General features: G+C 42.7%; 1 protein-coding gene across 2 annotated transcripts in view; it reads right to left on the bottom strand.

Annotated features, from left to right (window-relative positions):
* Positions 1-22995, bottom strand: part of WLS (Wnt ligand secretion mediator) — a 103299-nt gene that overhangs the window by 42898 nt on the left and 37406 nt on the right. For both annotated transcript variants that reach the window (XM_036257323.1, XM_036257324.1), the window contains exon 2: positions 20571-20843. In XM_036257323.1, the coding sequence (XP_036113216.1) occupies positions 20571-20843 (273 nt within the window). The remainder of the gene's footprint in view (positions 1-20570; positions 20844-22995) is intronic.

Genomic DNA, 22995 nt, shown 5'->3' with positions numbered 1-22995 from the left:
AACCTGCACTCCCGGGCTCTGCAGACACAGACCCAGATGGCGGAGTCTCACTCCAGGTGCAAAGACCTGTGCCTTTCCATATTAGGAAGCGTTGAGCAATCTCACCCTCTGCGAGCATTTACCTCTGCACCAGTTAAACTGCCTTGCCCTGTGTGCAGAAAGCATTTGCCCATCAGATCTCTAAAGACAAGTGGAAAGTCAGAGAGGAGAGCAAGTCCTTTGAATAAGCCTAAAACGATGGGGAGACAAATAGCTGGGAAAGAGTCTGAGCACCCCAAGAAGTTAGGCCACCTGCATCATGTAAGAATGAGCCCCGGGGATGAGGAGGGAGGGCAATGACGTGATGAAGGATGAGGCTTCATTGAGAAAGTCATCCAAATGCTTTTCACTTAGACGTTTTTGAAAAATGTATTTTTCAATTACAGTTTACATTCGATATTATTTGGTATTAGTTTCAGGTGTTACTTGGCCATAAAAATTTTAAAAAGAATGACATCTTAACCATTATGACAGCACGGATGGACCTAGAGGGTATTATGCCAAGCGAAATAAGTCAGTCTCGTACTTTTTGAAATGAACGTTTGCCAGCTAGGATAGTGCAAAGAGTTTGGGGTCACAGCAATCTGCTTTTGAATCCTCTCTAGCGAAGTGACCTGAATAAGTCTCAGTCTCTACCCTGCAAAAAGTGTAGGACCTCCTTCCCAAGGCTGTTGACAGAACCACTTGGCACATAAGCACTTAAAATAATACTACCTTCCACCCAGTCCCAGGATGTTGGGTTATATTGTTGACCAATTAACTGGAAATAAAGAGGGGAAAGGGGAGGGCAAGTCTCATTAAGAGGAAATACAGAATTATTTTATGGTTGTCAAAGGTTCCCTGAGAAACCTTGATTTTCCTGGACCCTTGCCCTGGGGGAAAGATATTAAAGAGGTTTTGAAATGCTCGTATGCATTCCTACATTCCACAGGGGAGCCTGTCAGCCACCAGGGTTTGTTTGGGTAACCTCTGGAGGAGGACGCCCAGACCAGCCTCCTCACCGCCTCCAGCAGACATGTAATCGGGGGTTACTTATGCGTTCCTTCCCCAATAAAAAACTCTCTGACCTGGCTTGTATTTTCTTGACGCTTTCAATTAAGGAAATAACAAAACAAACCCTGTCCTCTATCCATGGTTAGGTCTGGCAAAAATGGACTCAGCCAATTATAAATTTGGCCCTGGCTGTTTTCTTAAGGTGCCCTATAGGCCTGGGTGTGAGCAGTTAATGAAAATGAATGAGTATAATGATTGCACAAACCAGCCTAACAGTTTAGTTCACATTACCTCTCTTGTTTGTCCCCATCATGTCAAGCATTTGCATTGTGGAGAAATAGTTTCCACATGTAAGAAGACATTTTTTTCTGAGCATCATCTGAACGTTCCCTTGCTATACACTGAAGCAACACCTCCCAGGCAAAGTCAGCTGCATGCAATAAAATACCAATCTATGAAATATGATTAGGACGGGGGGAACATTCCTCACACCAGGCCCTTTGCAAAGTGACATCTCAGTTGGAAAACATACACTTACTGTACTGCTAACGGCTATTCATTTGGACAAGGAACCGGAGCATCAATTGTCTCACAAACAAAGAAATCTGAAGACCACAGAATAGAAAAAGCCACATCCGCTGGTGTTCACCAGGCTGTAGAGCAGCGCTCACCTCTGCTATCTCAGCACAGTTGCTTTGAGGGCGTCTCTTCTGCTCCCGGGATGCCAGGCACGTACTCAAGTTCAAATTTCCCTCTGGAGTTTCAAATCTGCAAGCTCATTTCCCACTGTCTCTGCTGTACTTCCGTGGTTCAGAAAGCCAACACCCCAAGTCCCCCAGTTTCGTCGGTGCTCTTTGCTTGTCACATCTTGAAGATTTATGCCTCCCCTTACTGCCACTCCCCTCGTCATCTCAGGCCTGGAAGACTCAAACCCATGCCCGTTCCTCTCCATTTTCCACTTGTAGCCGGAGAGATGATTTCCAAAATACTCTGAATGCTTTTCATTGTCCTCAGTCCAATGTTGAACCTCCTTCAGTGGCATAAAAGGCTAAGACCTGGCTCCCAGGTTCCTAGTTCATGAATCTTCCCCTACTCCTGCCACCAAGGCTGGTCACCTTGAACACAGCCTGCCTCTGCCCACAGCCATGGAAGATGGGGAAGCTCAGGCTCTAGAGAGACCGCCTGGGACCGTGGTGTTTGAGAAAAGCTGGGCAAGTCACTGAACTTCTTTACCTATGACATGGGGAGAACAGTAATACCCATCTCCTGTGGTGGTGAGAATTAAGTGAGATGACACGTGCGAATCACTCAGCACAGCCCTGGCCTACAGTGAACACTCAGTAAATGCTGACCGTTATTTGAAGGCTGCTACTCAATGTCACCTAACCTTGGTGCACTCAGGATCCCTGCCAACACACCCAGTTCTTAAAAGGTGCCCACACGGTGAGGGTGAATTACAAATGGGCTTCTTTCCTTCTGGGCTGCAGACAGTCCTCCGCAGACAGTGCTGGGCGGGTCACTTTCTTTCTCCAGACACACCCCTCAGAAAAAAGGATACTCCTCAAATTTGGCCCAGTGGTCTCATCAAGAAACAACGTGCCTACTCCCCAGGATTGGGTGGGAAGGGGGCTTTCAAGGGCGTGGTCCTGAGGAAGGCACTGTCTCCTTTCTCCCTCAAATCTGAAGGATGATACGGGGCTGCACTAGTGTTCTGCTCGGGACGGGTAGAGGGTGCTAAGGAGGGTACAGTGTAGCCGCAGGGGCTAGAAGCCAGAGTTCTCTGACCTGCTGTAGAGCTTAAGGGCTAAGTAAAGCAATAAAAGGGTAAGTCTTTGAGGTCTGTATCGTGCCCGTCTAAGTCCATAGGGATAAGAGAATAAATGGAAGTCCTGGCAAGAGATTCCAGAGAAGGAACATTGTGCAGCACTCAGGGTATAACCTGTCACGACTCTGGTAATCTACTCAAGCCTGCTTTTCAAGGACGAGGAAAGCCCATCTGGGACTGGGAAACCACCACGGCTGGTGCTGCCACCTACATGGAATCACTGTACCTCTGAAAACCCTGAGTGCCTTCCTCAGGACCACGCTAGACGGACCATCCAATCCAGTTCATTATTTTCTCCACTAAAAATAATTTTAAGCACTGACTAGTTTCCATGCACAATAGTAAAGATAAGAAGACATACAAGGCATAGTCATTGCCCTCAATTGTTTACAGAAAAGTGGGGAAGGCAGGCATATACATTAATAAGTATAATTCCATGTGGGTAGTACTACATTAGAAGCACATATGACGTATGTAGTCAGCACAAAGGTGCCCAGAGTGATAGGTAGGGGGCCAAGGAATGCAGCATGGAATATATGGTCTTCTAGATGCCCTCATCAGACAAGGTGATGGTCCACTGAGAATCACAGGTGGGTAAGAGTTCACTAGGTACCAAAGTAGGAGAAGGAATTACAGGCGGAGGAAGCCACGAGCATACAAAGTCTGGAAGCACAAAATAGCACAGTGCCGTCAGGGAGAACGGGCAAGGCTGGAGAGCAGAAAGGGTCTGAGACAAAGGGATGAGGCTTGCTCTGAATGGTGCATTTTATTCAGGAGGATGTTTAAGCAAGATCTGGAAGCTATGTGAAAGGCAGACGGGGATTTAGGGTGGGGTAGACAGACCTAGACTGAGCCTGTCATACTTCACAGTTCTCAGCACGTTTAAGATGAGTTCATCTTATAGAAAATATCACCTTGTCTGTTTTCCAAGGCATCTGAACTCAGCAATTAACCAATCTTTTCCTAACACAGCTAGAGAAATCAGAACCACCCAAGCCGGCAAGTGTTAAAACACCGAGAAACAAATGTGGCAACAGCTCTTGCCTGTTTGACCATAATCATCAACATAAATGTGGAGAGAAAACAATCGTGACAGCCAAGGGAGGAAAACACAGTGGCTTCTTTGCTGTCTCCCCAGGACACAGCGCACAGTGCATTCAGAATAGCTGATTAGATGGTTAGGAAAATCTACCTGTCTCTGTCTCTCTGTCTCTCCCACTCCCCCACCCCCCGCCTCCCTCCCTCTCACTCCCAATGCAATTAGAGAAGAGAGCTTCATTCACACTGAATCTAAAAATAGATGATGGCAGAGTTCACAGACTGACAGCTGCACTCTCATACAGTAACCAGGAAGGGAGAGGGATGGCTAATTTAACTTAACAGCTTCCAAAACAAACAGTGTAGAAGAAGTCCAGGATGAGGAGAAAACACAAAGGTCACTTCTTCAAAGAGCTGGGAGCGAATGGGGTCACCCTGTGGGAGTTTATCGGTCCTCCCAAACCCTGATGGAACTGGCTAAGTATTCCGTCCAGATCTGCCTGGAGTCCCTAAGACAAGAGTTCTGGCAGATGAAGCTGCTCAAGGAATCCAAGCAAGGTCATGCAGAAGGGCCAGGACCTGCCCTTGGTAACTTCTCCTAACTCACCTGGATACCCAGAAGCTAAGATTTCTAGATAAGATAAATGAGCACTTTTTCCCCCTTCCCCATATCTACATCACACTCTGCTTAGCCTGGGGCAGAAAAATAAAGTTATTCAGGAAATAAACATGGCTCGTTAAGGGGGAGAGACCAGGTGGCTAAGAGGAGTGACCCATTTCTTCCTCTGCTCAGTCTGCCCTGCCCAGGATTACGTTGGGCTTCAGAAGAAACAAGGGAATGCTTGTGGACAGGAAGCAGATCCTCTCTGCAGCTCTCCCACAGATCTGTGTAGGCTCTCAGGGCTGGCTGCTGCCAGCTAAATGTCAGATCACTGCACCCCAGCATTCCGAGACACACTCCCTCCATCGCCCTGGTGACTAAGCTGTTTCAACAGCTGTGTTATTGCTGGAGTCCGGCCAGTGTTACTCACACAGAGTGTCTGTTTCGTAGGGCTTACAGGGTGGGGGGGGTTACTGCACTTAGTTTTGGGGGTTCTATTTGCAGGTCAGGTCCTCCCCTTGATCCATCAGCCAGGACATTCCCTGGACCGGAGCTCTGGATAGCAATGGGACAGTGGGCTCCCTCCCAGGCTTCCAAAAGGTGGACAGATTCATAATACCACAAAGAAGGTGCAGAAGGCACGTGTGTCTGCGTGAGAGTGAGAAGGAAACAGTCAAAACCCATGACCCCACGTTGAGTCCCGAGAAACCTCCACTGCCCCTCCCTCAGTAAAAGCCGCCGGCACTAACAGGTGTGTTAAGCGAGTTCCCTTTTCTTCTCTCTCTCTCCAGTCATCTCCTTCAGTCTTTTCCTTGAAATGACTTATTTCCTTTTGGGTGATACTGGCACCTCCTCTGCTCCACTGGTCTCTCCATGCATCTCTCTGCACAAACTTGTCCCTGAATACTAGGTCTGGGCAGCATCCTCCTGGTTGCTCCCCTTGACAGTGGCCTTCCCCTCTGTCACCCCATTGCTCACGATCATTTGTGCTCCTATCACTTCTGAAGCAAGATGGGCCCGTTGGCTTGTTCATCTCCCCCACATGCCCACATTGCTAGTGTCTTTCTCAGCAGAGTAGGCACTCCATTACTAACTGCTGAGCAAACCAACCAAATCCCTTACATTGAAGGGTGAGGGGAGGAGGGAAAAGTCACTGCACCTGGGACCCTATTTCCCTGTCAGCGGGGTCAGTTTCTATTTCTAGTCCACTAGAAGCTGTACCCACCTAAGAGCCCCATCAGTCCACTCTCCCTCCTGAGTTCTCACCACAAGCAATAGGGCTGCATTTTCTAATATTGAAGAAATCATAGAAATGTGAGTTTCATTTATTTTTTATGTTTTCTTTATTGATTTTTTTTTTTTTTTGAGAGGGTAAGGGAGAGAGAAAGATAGAAACACTGATGAGAGAGAACACTGACTGGCCGCCTCCTGCATGCCCCCCACTGGGGATCGGGCCCACAACCTGAGCGTGTGCCCTGACTGGGAATCGAACAGGCGACCTCTTGGTGCGTGGGTCGACGCTCAACCACTGAGCCGCACCGGGCCGGGGGAAATGTGAGTTTCTTATAAAAAGGGTCCTGTATTTTAAAAATAAATAAAACAATGATCCTTAAAGCCTCACCTTTTTGAGTGCCGACTATGTGCAGACATCTTCAGCCACACACAGATGCCAGCCAGATATAAACAATCATCTACAAGCTTAAAATGAGGAAACTGAGGCCCAGAGTCACAGTGCTGGTGTGGGAGGGAGGGAGGGAAACACGAACTCAGGTTTGCCTGACTCCACAGCTCAAGTTCTTTCCATTATGTCAGGAGTTCAGAGTCTATTTCTTACCCTAGGAAAGCCACTAATTAGCTGTACAGTTCGAGTCAGTTGCTTTACATATTGTATTCTTTCTTTAAATACTGAAGTTGAATCATTTGATGACGAAGGTCCTTCTCCTGTTCTAACAATTCATGAATGTAGAAATCTAAACTGCCACCAGCCATTGAACTGCCTTCTACACTGCAGGAGTTATGGCAAAAACAAAGAACAGTAACACAATTCCTGCCCTCAGGGCACTTCTAGGGGTGTTAGGGATGAAAACTTGAGTTTGACTAATGTAAGAGCTAAACAGTAACAAATGCAAAAACACTAGGGTACATGGGGGTGGGGAGAGAAAAAACAGTCATAATTATAGAACGACATTAGTACATTTCAACAATGGTTAGTACATTTAACAATGGTTAGTACATTTCAACAATGGTTAGTACATTTCAACAATGGTTAGTACATTTCAACAATGGTTAGTACATTTCAACAATGGTTTCTCCTCCTCCCTGCAAAATACCTGCGTGCTGCCTGCAGGGAAAGGCAGCCACAGAAGGGTATCACATCTGTTCACGGGGAGCTTTGTTTCTGACAAGTTTCCTAAAGGAAAAAGTAGGCTAGAACAAGCTTTGTGTTTCCAGCCCATCTTTTCTTAGTCCCCATGAATGAGGAGGGGCACAAATGAGCGCAGGCAGCCAGGGAGAAAAATAATGTGGCTGGTGGTTCCTGACCTCCCGGATTCCTGCCGTCAGAGAAGCCCGAGAGGCAACATTTAATTGTGGAAAAACCAGCCTTGCTAGCCTCTTATCTTTTTCCTCTGTGACTTAAACCCACAATTACTGGCAACCCCTCGATTCCGAGCCACTCAGCTGGTGGTGGCAGCAGCGACGGCTGTGTCTGTCGCTGAAAGGCAAAAGGGGAGTCCGATTGTACCTGCCTCCGAGCCCGCCTCGTGCAAACACAGCCCTAGCCCAGCTTTATGACTTCTCCCATTAAAAAGTTCACAGATGCCCTCCCGTCGGGAATACCACTATGCAAGAAGTCCAGATGGGGGGGAAAAAAGAAATGCGATTTCCAGCTGCTGTAATTCAAAGGACAAGCTACAAGTCTCAAATCCTGAATTCCACATTTCATTTCAGCACCAGATACGTGATTTTCGATTTCTCTCCTGAAGGATCAAACTCCAGATTTCTTTGCCTGGTCATCAAGGCAACGCACCAACTGACCTCTCTGTCTTTCAGGAGCTTGTCTTTCCTCTCCAATATGAAATTCTTCCACAGCCTAACAAATGGCTTCCTATCTTTTGCATAGAACATGCTTTTTCACAGATTTTCACAGTACAAAAACAGGGGTGTTAGTCCTGACTTTCTTACTTGCAAACCAGGTGACCTTGGAGAAGTCACTTAACTTCTGAGGTTGCCTCCCATATAGTTCTGCTCTCATTTTGAATTATTCTGCTCCAGAACATTTTAATCTGTATGTTAATAACATCTACTTTAAAGGGTATTTTCCACCTGCTTAAAGTGCGGTCTACCTATACCATGAAGTTGGAGATTTCACCTTGAGATTCACAAACATCCGAATTCCACGGATGACTTTCAGAGCCTCAGTAGGAATACGAATACAATATGTATGAATGGGGCCTATGTGCATTTTTCTTCCAAGGTTCAGATCCAGGTTCAGATCCTTGATCCAAAGTTAAGAACCACTGTCCTGAAGCAAGGAGAAGCCTGTGGGAGCATCCACCTGGGTCCCTGTTTTGCACACTCGGCCCTGCTGCCTGCCTTTCTGGGCTCCACGTTCCCGCCAGAACTCACATTCCTCTTCTCTGCTCAAGTCCAAGAACAACAATAACTCACTTTTATTGAGCATTTATTATGTACCAAGCACTTAGTATGTAAAAGCCTCACAGGTACTCTTCTAGTTTAATCCTTAAAACAATCTCACAAGGGTGGTACTACTATTATTTTGGTTTTATAGAAGAAGATAATGAAGTACAAGGGAGTTCAAAAACTTACCAAAGGTCACAGAATGTGTAAGTGGCAGGCTGGGGATTCGGCCCAAACACTGGCTTCGCGTAACAAAATGAGGCTGCCTTTGGACTATTCATTTGCCATCAGATAGTAGATTGTCACAAATTCCACCATCCCCTTTAAGATTCCACCCATAAAGTCTCTTTAAAAATTACCTTCTCAATGAGTTAATCATTTCCCCTTCTGTGTTAATGGAATACATCGGGCGCTTAGCACTGAGCACACTGCTGTCATTTTTATCTCTGAACTAGAATGTGAACTCCTAACTCATTGTTTTGAATTCATCTTGAATATTTACTCTGCCTGGAGCTGTGCTAAGTATGGACACACAAAAATGAACAAGATACAGTTCCTACCCTCAAAATTCAGTCTTGTAGAATAAAGAGAAGTAAACATAGAAGGGCCATGATTTTTTTTTTTTTGGAAACTGTATTATGAAGGAGGGCTATCTTTGTATCTTAAATCCCAAGTTAAAAAAAAAAAAATGCCACACATAGTAAAAGCCCAATAAATGATTACTGAATGAATGAATGAAGTTGGAGAGGAGGCCTCAGAAGCTAGACTGTTAAATGAAAAGATCTACCATCCCTTCATGAAAACTCTTTGGTTATTTATACACTGACTCACCTAAAAACTGCTTCCTGTGTTGGTGTCTATGATACATTTTTTAATGTCAGACCAAAAATACACTTCCAGTACAGCAATCCTGTCTGCTTACCCAAGGACTAGAAATGAACACAGAGTAACACGCAACAAAATAAAGTACAAGAACACTTACTCATTTCAACACTAAGTTCACCCACAAACAAAGGACCATCTATCCCGACTAAGAAGTGTCTTCTAAAGTGATTCACACGTGAGGGTCTCTGAAGTTACCTATTTACAAAGCTGAAGGGATACTTGTGAGATTTTTATAGTGCCAAAGAACCTTAAGTGAGTCATGGGCTCTCTGCAAAACAAAGTTAGAGTAGCTGGGACTTTGGGGGTCATTCAGCATGACTTCCCACTCAGAGCGGGAAGCCACTCCACAGCACTATTGATAGACTCCTGGTGGGACCCAGGCACCAGAGCCACAGATAACTTTCATTTACAACCATCTATTTCCCACCGGGATACTTTGGACAAATCAATTAATCTCTCTCATCCTCAGTTTCCTCACTTTGCCAGGGAGAAAGGTGGAGATGATCAGATGAAATAAAAGTAAAGTTGTCTTAATCAGAGATGACTTTGTTACAGGTAACAGGATTTTCCCACACTAGCTTAGGCAGAAATTAGCTGGAAGGATATAAAGGCATCTCAAGGAACTCAAGTACAAAGTTCTGATAAGCTCGAGGAACCAGAACCAGGAAGAGAAGTCTGCCAAGAAGAAAGTCATCACTTGTAGTCGATCATAATTACACCCAATGGTCCTTCATCTCCACTTTCTCTTTGCATCTGATTTCAACCAACTTTCTCTGCTTCTCCATGCACATGGTGAATACTGGCTGCCCAGAGAGACTGCAGGACTTTTCCATTTAAGTGCTAATGAAGATGGGCCTAGAAATATTAAGCCCCAGTTTCTGAAAAAAAGAGAATCTGATTATTCCCCCTTGGGGCAAGGGCCCATCCTAATCCAATCATCTGAGGCCAGCTCTCATTCAGGAGGCATGGTGGAAGCCCACTCTCAGGGAGGGGAGATAGGCAAGTTCTGAAAGAAAATGGTTGAGACCAAAGCAAATGGTTGGCAGCAAAGATAATCACCATCTTTCGTACAAAAGTACTTGGTAGCCCGGCCGGTGAGGCTTAGTTGGTTGGAATACCATCCCATACACTGAAAGGTCTCAGGTTCGATTCCTGATTAGGATACATACCCAGATTGAAGATTCAATCCCCGGTCAGGGTGCATATGGAATGCAACCGATAGATGTTTCTCTGTTTTGCTCTCTCTCTCCCTCTCCCCAACCCCCTCTTCTCCTCTCTCTAAAATAATTTTTTTAAACAAACATATACCAGGGTGAAGATTAAAAAAAAAAAAAAAGTACTTGATAAAGGAATCACCACCTCACCACCCAAGGCAAACTATCACTGTGGTCATCATTATGATCCCATCACCACCACCACCAAACAGCTTCTGCTTGATTACTACCAGTGACAGGCAGCTCTCTTCTTAAAGACACAGTAGCCTTTTCATTGCTGAACAACTCTGATTATTAGAACTCTTTTCTATGACAACAACTTTTTTCTTAAGATACTACATTTCAATATTTTCAATATACCCCCAAACCTTACTTTTAAAGAAAGCATAATTTTGCTTGTTAGGTCAGACCTGGGCTTTCCTTTGTGGTCATAATATGAATAACCAGTAAGGCAGGAAATATAGATTCACTGAACAATTATTTTAGGAAATAATCTAGACCAGAATAATTAAAAACCAGAACCTCTTCTTCTTTTAAAGAATTTCTACTCCCTTGACTATTAACACTGACTTACTAAAGCCAGAGAGGAACTGGAACCATTTCTAGCATCAACATGTAGACGGTAAGTAGATGCTGAAAGACATGGTTTTTCCCAATGTAAAGTCCCTGGAACTTTTGAGAGTAGAATTCTGCCTTGTTTAACAAAGGATTTGCCTTCCCCCTCTAACTTTCTTTTGCTTTGGAAAGCATAATCCAGAAACAATTTTACTTCATATTTTCTAAGATTACCCAGAAGTATAATTCCCCATAAAATAACCTCACATTAGCTATGTGATGACTGACTGCATTTAAATAGTAATAAGAAAACCCAAAGTTAGACGAGGAGGGAAAACACACAAAAACACCTTCTATATACTGGGGGCGCCGCCAGGAATCTGCTGGCTGCTGGCTGCTTTGCTGTTCACATTTCTCATTGATGTCACCAGGCTTTCATTTTAGTAACCAGAATATACTTATTATGGATGCAAAGAGAATCTCCTCATTTATATTCTAAACTCAGAGCAGGAAATGAGCCACGTGGGTGATCTGCAGCTGTGGCACTATAAACAGGACCTGTCTCCCTCCTAGTCTCGGTTCGAGACTACGCTACCTTCCCTGAACTACATACAGATTGGGAGATTTTTAAAAAATAGAAAAATACACCATTTTAGAAAGACCAGACTAACTTCTATCCAAAAATTAGAGGCCGCTGATTGGTGGAAGGCTCACTGACCTGTACAGTGTAGTGTACTTGTTGCTATGTACCAACCGCCTACCTCCATGGTTGCTATACAACGAGGAGATCCTCTGTCTCCAGCCAGCTGTGCTACAGTGGGCGATTATCACGGGTTGTAAGGTTTTTTTCAGCTGGCAAATTAAAAGACTAGTCTTTTACATCTGGAGGTCAAGCACCTATTTGAAAACTTGACAAAAGCCACAAACCCTCTTACTCCAAAAAGTCATTTAAGTATATACAAGTAAAATTTTCCATAGCATAGCAGGAGGCTCACCTGGTCCTTGAAATCTAGCCATAAGACTACTGGTTGAAGATTATTAGACCGGCAGTACTCTAATGTTGCTTCCGGTGCTCAAAGTCTGCAATTACACAGCTAATGTTTAATACCAATTACTGCAAATTATTCAGCACCATAGATGAGTGTTTTGTTAAGAGTACAGATCAAGCCCTGGCCAGTTTGGCTCAGCGGTTAGAGCGTCGGCCTGCGGTCTGGAGAGACCCGGGTTCGGTTCCCGCTAAGGGCACGTACTTCGGTTGCAGTTTGTCCCTGGCCCTGGTTGGTCGTGCGGGTGGCAGCCACTCGATGTGTCCCTTCACGTCGATGTTTCTCTCTCTCTCTCCTTCCTCTCTCTCCCTCCCACTCTATCTGTACAAAAAGTGGAAAAATATCCTCGGGTGAGGATAACAAAAAAAAGAAAAAGAGTACAGATCAAGCCAATACAATCTACTTTCCAATGTTAAATTGACCAGTAAGCCAGTGAATAATTGGAAGGAGGTGGGAGGGACTGGATGGAGTAAACTATAAATATTATTATTTTTTTAATCTTGGGAAAGTTTTAGAGGAGCCCAATTCTGCTTCTTGGTTGGTTTTTTAAATTGGAAATACATAACACAAAATCATAGAGCCAGATAGAGAGATCCAGACAGCTTTACAGTGATGTCAAAGTGAAGGGCTTACCAATCATCACACAAAAATAAAACAAAGCCAAAGGTTCCCATGCTCCTGTCAATATAAACATGTTCACAATGATTAATTCCAAAGTTGTACTTGAAGATCCCCTCAAAGAGAAAGATAATAATCCGTGACTTAGAGTGAATAAATATCATGTCCCTAATCTTTACTACCCTGGGTTAATTATCAAAATATAGTTTTCTCTCATGACTTTAGTTTCTTTCTATTCCAAGTCAGTAGGTGAGACTGATTCATACTAGTAAATTCTAGGTTCCAGCCTTCGTTTGAAGGGGGTGTATGATTCCCTAAGAAAGACTAGCCATGGCCCTGGTCGGTTTGGCTCAGCGGTTGGAGCGTCAGCCTGCGGTCTGGAGAGACCCGGGTTCGGTTCCCACTAAGGGCACGTACCTTGGTTGCAGTTTGTCCCCGGCCCCAGTTGGGTCGTGTGGGTGGCAGCCACTCGATGTGTTCCTTTCACATCGATGTTTCTCTCTCTCTCTCTCTCTCCCCCTCCCACTCTATCTATCTGAACAAAATATCAAAAAAATGTCCTCGAGTGAGGATAAAAAAAAAAAAAAGAAAAGAAAGACTAGCCATGTAAACCCACCTTGAATACTGGCAACCTCCCTACTTTTATCCACTACCACAAACCCCACTCCCTTTAAGTCTCCTGGACTTTTCTGGTATATTTTGAGCTTTTTTGGCTTATCTTTTTTTGAGGGGGAGACGTGTGAGGATAGAGGGCAATTTTGAAGTTTTTATTTCCGCTCACATGAACTCTGACTGAGGTAGGTAAAGAAATTTAAAAAGTAACTTTGAAAATCTTGGTGCATCCAGACTGCAATAAAAAATACCTAATCAGAAATGTGTTTTGTTTTTTTTTCTTCTTCTTACAAACAGAGAGAGTAACATGGTCATGAATCAAAGAAGGTCTCTGGGAGGAGTGGAATGGTAGAATTCTCTTTTTTTTTTATCCTCACCCAAGGACATTTTTTCATTTTTTTTGTTCAGATAGAGTGGGAGGGAGAAAGAGGAAGAGAGAGAGAGAGAGAAACACGTCAACGTGAAAAGGACACATCAAGTGGCTGCCACCGCACAACCCAATCAGGACTGGGGACAAACTGCAACCGAAGTACATGCCCTTAGTGGGAACCGAACCCGGGTTTCTCGGGACCGCAGGCTGATGCTCTAACCACTGAATCAAACCGGCCAGGGTGGAATGGTAGAATTCTTTTTCTCAGTAATTGCTTCTACATATTTTGTTAAAGAGATTATATGCTGAAGCATAAAATTCCAGTTGTGTGAACAGCATACTACCAATGGTCTGCTCCACCACAGCAGTTGTAGTTCTGTGGTGTATGAAATCCTCTGCCTCATTCAGCTGTCTTGGTGGATGCTTCCCAAGAAACATCAGAAAACAGAATTAAGAACCCTGACTCTTGCTAATGGCCAACAATAAGTTCACAGAAGGACTTCCTGACTTTTTTCCTTCTATAATTTATCCCTGATAATTTTGGATAATCTCACAGTTCATTTTTTACAGTTAACAGATTGTTCTTTTATTCTAATTGCTTTCATGTAGTATCTACTTAATAATATCCCACAACAGATGCACAAATAGAAGAGCACCACCATTTCATAAAAAGTTTGGCAATTTTCTCCGAGGATACAGTCATCTAACTTAAATATTGACTGGATTATAGTATCATTCTGGGTTATGTTTTTGTTTTTTTTTTTATTGATTTTAGAGAGAGAGGAAGGGAGAGGGAGAAAGAAATAGAAACACCTAAGAGAGAGAACACTGATTGACTGCCTCTTGCATGCCCCCACTGGGGATTTGGCCCACAACCTGGGCATGTGCCCTGACCAGTAATCAAATAGTTGACCTCTTGGTGCATGGATCATTGCTCAACCACTGAGCTACACCAGCTGGGCTGTTCTTTTTTTATAAGAAGTTAGTTTTACAGAAATGTTTTCAGTTCAGTTTGAGAAAAGAAAAATCACTTGTCATTTGTAGAAATATGTAACTCCATCATTTTATGTAGTCATTTGCAATAATGAAACAAGCAAGTTGGATTTAACATCTAACTGTAGTGTACAGCACAGGGCTGAAGGCAAAACAACAACTTCATTGCCTAAGAACAGAACAGACACTCTGGCTTTCCCTACTGCATACCATTTACCAGTATTTCTTCAGCCTAAGGGATTTGTAGACCTCTGAAAATCCTAGATTTATTACACAACACAGAGCAATCCATCTTGAGGCTTTCTGCCAATGAATCTCAGTGCTTCTATTTCAACAGCCTGTAGATTTGAAAGCTGGGTTAAGACATTCAAACACACACACACACACACACACACACACACACACACACACACCCTCCTTCTTTGATCACTGCACCCAAGTTCCTCAAAAGGAACCCCATGGAGAGTCTGAAGTTATGCTAACTATGTTTCTTGCAGTTAGAATCCACAGAGTGACATTCTGTTACAAGTGGATATCATGTTAGCCAACTCAAATCTATATTTCACAAATAATATAAGTCGAGCAAGTGACTGACAATACACTTTAAAAAGAAGAAGATATACCTACTCTCGAGGCTATTTATTTTCAAATACAGAATTTGGTGTTACAGAAAACTCTAAGCCCATCACATAGGTAAGCATTCATTTCCCCCAGTGATCGGCCATACATCCAGGTGCCAAATGTTTAGGCGGACATTTTGCCGACACCCCTTTTTGGGGTGAGTCTCCCTCCATGTCCTGACTCTTTGGAGTAAAAACTGAAGTCTATGTCTCCTGAAATCCTACAGAAACACCACATTTGTGGCTTGATAAACCGGTTAATTCCATGCCTCTGAAATGTTCAGAAAAAGTCATTACTGACCCAATTATAGATTTCCCACAGATAAGTCTGCTCAGAATTTGTAATTAGTGTTCACTGAAAGGTCAATTACTCCCCATTTCTAGGCATCTCTAAGTCTCTGGATTTTCTTCAATTGGCCTTCCTTCCCCAGATGTTGTAGATGGTTATGTTAAAACTATCACCATTAAAAAGTTAAACTGGTTAATACTTTTCATATTTATCACCAAATGACAATTTTAGGTATCAGAAATGTTTATGCTTAAGAGGTGAAAAGTAGTGATTCTGTTTAAAATTCTTTTGATTCTTTTCAAATGTGGGTTACTTTTTTGTATAATATGCATGGACTATATTCTTTCTCAACAATCAAATATAATATATACAATCTCTAATCACTTTTATTACTATAAATTACTCTTTAATGTCATCATTTTCCCTCCAAAAGAGCAGCCTGATTAAATCTTGGAATTGATGAAACAATGAATAACATTTAAATAATAAGTCAACGGTTGCAGTTTGTCCCCGGCCCTGGTCGGTCGTGCGGTGGCAGCCACTCAATGTGTTCCTTTCACATCGATGTTTCTCTCTCTCTCTGTTCCTCTCTCTCCCTCCCACTCTACCTGAACAAAAAAATGAGAAAATGTCCTCGGGTGAGGATAAAAAAAAATAAAAATAAAAATAAATAATAAGTCAATGCTTTTCTAGTTTTTAAGGGTTTGTTAGGATCTCAAATCCTATCTAAAATCTGTATCACATTAAATTAAAAGACTTACAAGAAATAAACATTTAACCCAAATAACTAACGTCATTTAAAATATAGAGCCCTTAGATTATTTTATCTGATCAGAGATCCTTTAAAGATACAAAAAAATTCTGCCCATATATATATTGAAAATACCAACTTTATTTCATAGTCCAAATGAGAAATCTTTTTTAAATTTAGAATCTAAAATTCATTTCATAGACTGCCTAGGAAAGTTTAAAGATAAAATAGGATTGGTCTTGACTTTTCCTTACATTGGAGGTAATATTGTTACGGCTGAATCTTTGATAAATAGGAAGTCATCCGCATATAATAGGAGCCGTTCACTGTACCCCCAGTCTCTTTTCTCCTGTCCCATTTATTGCTGTCAGAAAGGCATCCAAACAATGATAAAATATAAAACGTGGACAGGCAGTCTCATGCATTCCTAATATAAGGGTCAGAGCAAAATTTATCATGTCTTACAAATATTATAATTAAAATACTTGCATGTATATATCCATATCAATGAGCAAAGACATATCATCGCTCTTTAGCCAATGCTTTCATTGTCCATAAACCAAAAGTATAGAGAATAAATCTAAGGAAAAAAATATTCCCACAAACCCAACATGTAACCTTCTCATATTAAAGTTAATAGTCCCTACCCACTGCTCCTGCTCAAAAAAAGGGATTTTAAAATCTGGTTTTCTCAAGGCTCTATGATTTCACCTATTTTATACATTTACTGACAGAACCATTAGTTATCTATCTTGTTAAGAGTTTAGTGTGCCCGCCCTGGCCGGTTTGGCTCAGCGGTTAGAGCGTTGGCCTGCGGTCCTGAGAGACCTGGGTTCGGTTCCCGCTAAGGGCACGTACCTCGGTTGCAGTTTGTCCCCGGCCCTGGTTGGTCGTGCGGGTGGCAGCCACTCAATGTGTCCCTTTCACGTCGATGTTTCTCTCTCTCTCTTCCTCTGTTCCTCTTTCTCCCTCCCACTCTACCTGAACAAAAAATGGAAAAATGTCCTCGGGTGAGGATAAAAAAAAAAAAAAAAAAGAGTTTAGTGTGCCCTTATTAATTTCAGGGCCTCATGTTTTAAGAAATGTAAGGATTTCTTAAGATAAGAATCTACCATAAAATCTTTTTCTAGATGAAGATAAAACATATTTTGGAGCCTAAATACACATTCACACTTCATTTACATATAGAGATATTTTATCAAAACATTACCAATATAGGCATTTTTGATGTTTAGGATTAATATTTGTGGGGAAGTAATTCATCTGTAAATTTATTAAGGTATGTAATAGGTCCACCAATTAGGATGTGTGTGTGGTGGCAGGGAGGGGACGTGGAGTGGGGGTCCCAACACACCCCACAATTCTCGAAGACAGTCGGCCCTCATTTATTGCGGTTAATCAGTTCCAGACTCCACCGCGATAAATGAAATTCTGCCAAGTAGGATTCTTTACTTATACAGTCGTCCCTCGCGGCTTCACTCTATCGCAGTTTTTTCAGATGCTATACTATATTGAAATAACTACGATAGAGTGAAGCCACGGAAGTCGAAGCGCGAGGTGGCGAGGGACGACTGTACCAGCAAGGTATCCTACTATTCAACTCAGTTCTAACACTACCCGGAGATAGCTTCAGATTCCACACATCAAGGGCTCAATCCCACAAGAACTAACCTTCACTTCGGATGCCAATCATAAGCCCAGGTTGTCACCTGTGCTGACCGGCTGTAAATCAGAGGTTCCCACAACCATCTCGTTATATTCAATTAATTTGCTAGAACAGCTTACAGAGCTCACTAGATTACAGATTTATTACAAAAGATATGAATCAATAGCCAGATTAAGAAATACATAGGGCAAGGTCCCAAACAAAGGAGCCTCTATCATTGTGGAGCTTGGGTCCTGCAGATGGAAGTGTTCTGGTTCTCCAACCTGGAAGCTCTCCAAAACCCCTCCTTTTGGGTTTTTGTAGAGGCTCCATTACATAGCCACAGCTGCTTACATCACTGGCCACTGGGGACTGATCCCCCAGCCCCTCTCTCCTACCCAGAAATGGTGGGTGAGTGTGTGAGAGAAAGTTTCACTCCTCCATTTATGGTTGGTTTCCTTGGCAACCCGCCCCTATCCCTAGGTGTTTTCCAAAAGTCGCCTCATTAACATAGTAAGCCGGGCGGTGGTGGAAAGGGGCTTGTTATGGAGAACAAAACACACATTTCACCTTTATGACTCTGAAGCATTTTCAAAATCCAAGAAGAAGAGCCCAAATATAACAGAAGATGTCCCCCACTGTTTTTATTGTTCAGAAAATCACAAGGGCTGGGGGAGCTATGAGCCAGAAACTGCAAAGACTAAATATTATATATGAGAAATATTTTTGGTCATCTGATTGACCAAACATCTATTTCTTATCAATTACAATATCATAATATTGTGTATTTCTCTCATTACAGCACATATCTTTCTTCTTGGTCGGTTAAAGTGTCTGTTTCCCAACCACCATCTTCCCTAACCTGTGACAAGAACATTTTTTGTTCAGTTTTGTGTCCTCAGTACCTATTGTTTAACACAGGGTTGGGACTCAAGAGTTTGAATGAGTGAATGAATAAAGTGTGTTATAAAACCAATGAATAAATCAATATGCAAGAGAGTGGGACAGGGTAATACTCCTTGAATGATTCCAGCTGTTGTTCAAATCTGGACATTCATATCATTTGTTCCTTCTTCCTTCTAAGTAGAACGCTCTTCTACGTACCCCCATCCTCACCCCCAACTCCTCGTCAGGGTTTTCACTCTTGAACATTCACCTCAAACATCCGTCTGCTCACCTGTACACGTGTGCACACGCCAAGGCAGCCTTCCCTTTCCCTGCTCTAAAGCCTTCTCTTCATGCTCCTCGGCCCCTTGGGCATACCTTAGTCGCAGCACCTAGCACACCACACTGAATGATTGGTTATTTCCCCATCACTTGCACTTGAAGGACAGTCTTCATCTGCATCTCCATGTCCGGCCATCAGTACGCTGCCTGGCAGTAGTGGGCTCTCAAAAACACTTTGAAGCAATGGGCAAACGAGTGAACGAATGGGCAGGGGAACGTCTGCATGATGGAAAATTATCTCAGCATCATCTGTCAATCAGGTACATACACTGTTTCCACTTCTAAACAGGGTAAATGAATGTGATTGTATGTTAAGATTATTGCTGATACAGGAAAATTACAATGAGGAAAAGTGCTTTAATCCACGGGCAGGTCTCAGGCAGAACTGTTTTCAACATACTTTTCCCCTCTCACTCCTGATCCTGCTTCAGCAAAAAAAGTCTCTCTTCCTTCTCAGGGTAGAATTCCCCGTTCTCCCCACATGCCACCCCGGCTCTCCCAGTGACCTCCCTCACAACGTGCCTATAGCCCCGCGTCTCAGACTCTTGAATCACAACTGGGTATGCTAAAACAATAACCCGGTTTTGTGGGAAAATGGGTGCTCATGGGTTGATGTTCCCATTTGACAGAGAACTTTTTCTAAGGCAATGGCTTTACTCAAAGCCCAATGGGGAAAAAATAACCTTTAAAACATGGGACCTTTCAGAAATCTTCAGATCACCCTCCCGGGATGAGCTTCCTCGGAGCACTACAGAGGTGAAGGGTGAGTGTGCGCTGGCGTGTGGATTATTTTGAGCTCAAGGCCATCAAGACCAGCAGCCTCAAGAAACAACTTTACTACTCCTTTAACTACCTAGAAGAATTCAGCTAGTGGGACTGGCACCAACTTCACCAGAGATAACTTCTTCTACTTTTTTTTTTGGTACGTGCCCCTAGCGGGAACCGAACCTGGGACTCTGGTCCGCAGGCCAACGCTCCAACCGCTGAGCCAAACTGGCCAGGGCAGAGATAACTCTTCATATGAAAGACTTACCTGCATGGCAGGGTGAATTTCTAATTACCAAACATCTGCTTTCTTATCATCCTGTGAATTACCCTCCTTCCCTTCGAAGCTCTCAGCCTCTATCCCACCCTTAGCTCAGGAGGGCATATTAAGCTTCAATTACCCAACTTTCCCTTGAGTCTCATGTCTTTGGGGCTCCTGTACATATGAAATTAATTTTTTTCTCTTGCTCTTCTATCTTATGCCATTTTTATCATCAGACCAGCCAAGGAAAGAAAGGAACACGTTCCACCCCCCAGAGAGGTAGTGAAACTTGGTGGTTAGGGCAGGGCTCTGAAGCCAGGCTACCTGGGTTTGAATCCACTCTCCAGCCTTCTGACCTTAGGCAACCTCTTTGGTGCCCAAGATTTTTTAACTGTAAAATTGAACAAAAGACCTACCTCTAGAAATTGGTGGGTTAACACAAGTACTCAGAAAATTGCCCAATAAGTATTAAGCCGACAATAATTGTCTGTATTAATATTATCATTTTGTTATTAGAACCGGCTCTGAAAGAACCTGAGGGGAGGAAGAAGGTAGGAGAGGAGAGCGAGGCAGATGCACTTACTGATTTGGTTGTTTAGCTTGAATGCAATGTCCAGCTGCAGGATCAGCAGCATGAACTGGAACCAAGGACTCATCTCCATGGAGGGGAGAGGAATGTGGACCGAAAACACAATATCATTGGCTTCTATTTCCCTTGGAATTGCTTCCTCGATGTCTCGGATTTTGTCACACTGGTCGGGTCCCCAAGGCATTAGCCATTTCGCCTTGTGATGGTTTTTCCGAACATCCACGCATTTCACTGACATGTAGGACACTGCCGTTGTGGGCCCTGGAGCTGAAAAGAAAATGTTTTACCATTTTAGAGAAATCATCCACTGAGGTGCTCATTTCTGACAGACAGTGTTTCCACTACTGTCGTCTCTCCATTTGTTTGTACTGCCTTTTATAATTTGGGATCAGTAATACCTCGGGATATCCCATATCTAGGTGAGGATCCTTCAGTGACCCTGTAGGGATCATCAAATGCCTTTTCAAATGTTCTCAATCACTGATACTTATTGAAAGAAAATATTTGTGACCTGTTTCGTTCAGTTACCTCCTCCCTCCAAAATGTATGTCACAAAACTCCAGAGTGCTTCAGTTCCCACCCGCCTGTGCACTTGGAGGCTCTGGTGCTTCGCAGAACAGTCTGAAGGCGGAAGACTGGGCCTGAAGCCTGGTTCAACAACTTACTCTCGGGTAATTTCGGGTAAGTCAGTTAAATCTAGAGTAGCTACAGGACCCTCATCTGAGAAATAAGATAGCTGGTTTCTAAGATTCAACCAAGATAGCTGGTTTCTAAGATTCTTAACTCTAAATTTTACAACACTGCTTTTGGTGGCGAGAAAGAACTGTGTCCCCCACCTCGAGCGGTACCTATCAGAGCGTGGGAACTCAAACCTTGACCGATACTTCAAAGGCGTACCATACAGAATCCACGAATTTCAAGCGAGAACATCACCTTCAAACAATGTAACATTAAAAAACACGATATTGAGATTATAAAATGACTATTTGATTCCAATAGAAAATTTGCCAAATATAGAAATTTTAAAGTTTGAAACAACATTTACCCAAAATCCCACTAGAGGGAAGTAACCACTACTAGAAAAATATCAAAATACTATATTTCTTTTCTATGAGTGTATAATTATATAAAAATTTATACATGAGCCCTGGCCGGTTTGGCTCCGCAGTTGGAGCGTCAGCCTGCGGACCAGAGAGTCCCAGGTTCAGTTCCCGCTAGGGGCATGTACAAAAAAAAAAAAAAAAAATTATACATTAATTAAATTGTATGACCTTAAAATACATACAAATATTAACACATATTTTTACAAAATGGGATGATACCATGCACAGTTTTGTAGCTTTTTCTTTGTATTCGTTGAGAGAAGCAGAGGAGCACGTGGTAAACAGCACCAGCCCTGGAGCCAAGTCGCCTGACGTCAAACCCTGGCTCTGTCATTCCGGTTGTGCCACCACTAATCCAACGAGGAACGTTATGGGGGAATTACTAAACCTGTCTGTGTATCCTTACTTTTATCACCTCTTCAGTGGCAGTGATAATAGTACCTACCTCTCCGAATCACTGTGTACATTAAACAAGTTAACATGGAAAGTGCTCGGAAGAGCGCTTGAGCACATGAAGAGTATAAAATATGATCTATATTATAAATACTTTCTCCATAATTAAAAAGTTTCCACTAGCAGTTACAAAATAATCACAATATACCTACACACCTCTTAGTTTGTAAAGGCTATCTATTAATAAGAATAATTCGTTGCCTAAACTTTTTGGTGTCTAATTCATCGCAACTTTTCCATGTGCTGTCTACATTTATTTATGAACTATTTTAATATAGAGAAGATCCAAATTTTATATAGAATCTCTCTTTCCACTTGTGTTTTTTCCATGCTTTTGTCCTTAGAGGGACCTTCTTTATCTCCAAAATTCAATAAACAGGCACCTTTATTAACTTCTAGTTATTTTTAACAATTTCATTTCTTAAAATATGTAGATAGTTGATCCTTCTGGAATTTGTTTTGATATAAGAGATAAGGTAAGGTTCTAGTTATTTATTTTTTTTAATATTTAAATTATTCTTAACTGAATAGACTTTCATTGATTTATGACATCCCTTTTATCTTGTGTATCACAATAGATGTTTCTGGACAGTCTGCTCTGTTTCAGGTACTAGACTGTCAACTCATGGCCCAACATAACACTGTTTTGAATTCTGTGTGTTGATGGTGTATATCAACATCTGACACAGGAAATCCCCTCCCCCCCATCCATTTCAAACTATTGCTGGGATTTTCATTGAAACTACATTAAATCTCTATATGAATGTGGACAGAATCCACGACCTTTCCCAACATTTGGGAAAGGCTCCCATGCAACAGTGATTTGCTTCTCCATTAACTAGAGTTCATTTCACTCCTCTTTG

This window comes from Molossus molossus, unplaced genomic scaffold (genome assembly GCF_014108415.1).
Source record: "Molossus molossus isolate mMolMol1 unplaced genomic scaffold, mMolMol1.p scaffold_m16_p_12, whole genome shotgun sequence".
Lineage (NCBI taxonomy): Eukaryota > Metazoa > Chordata > Mammalia > Chiroptera > Molossidae > Molossus > Molossus molossus.
The sequence above is the reverse complement of the archived record's forward strand: the minus strand, read 5'-3'. Positions and strand labels throughout refer to the sequence as shown.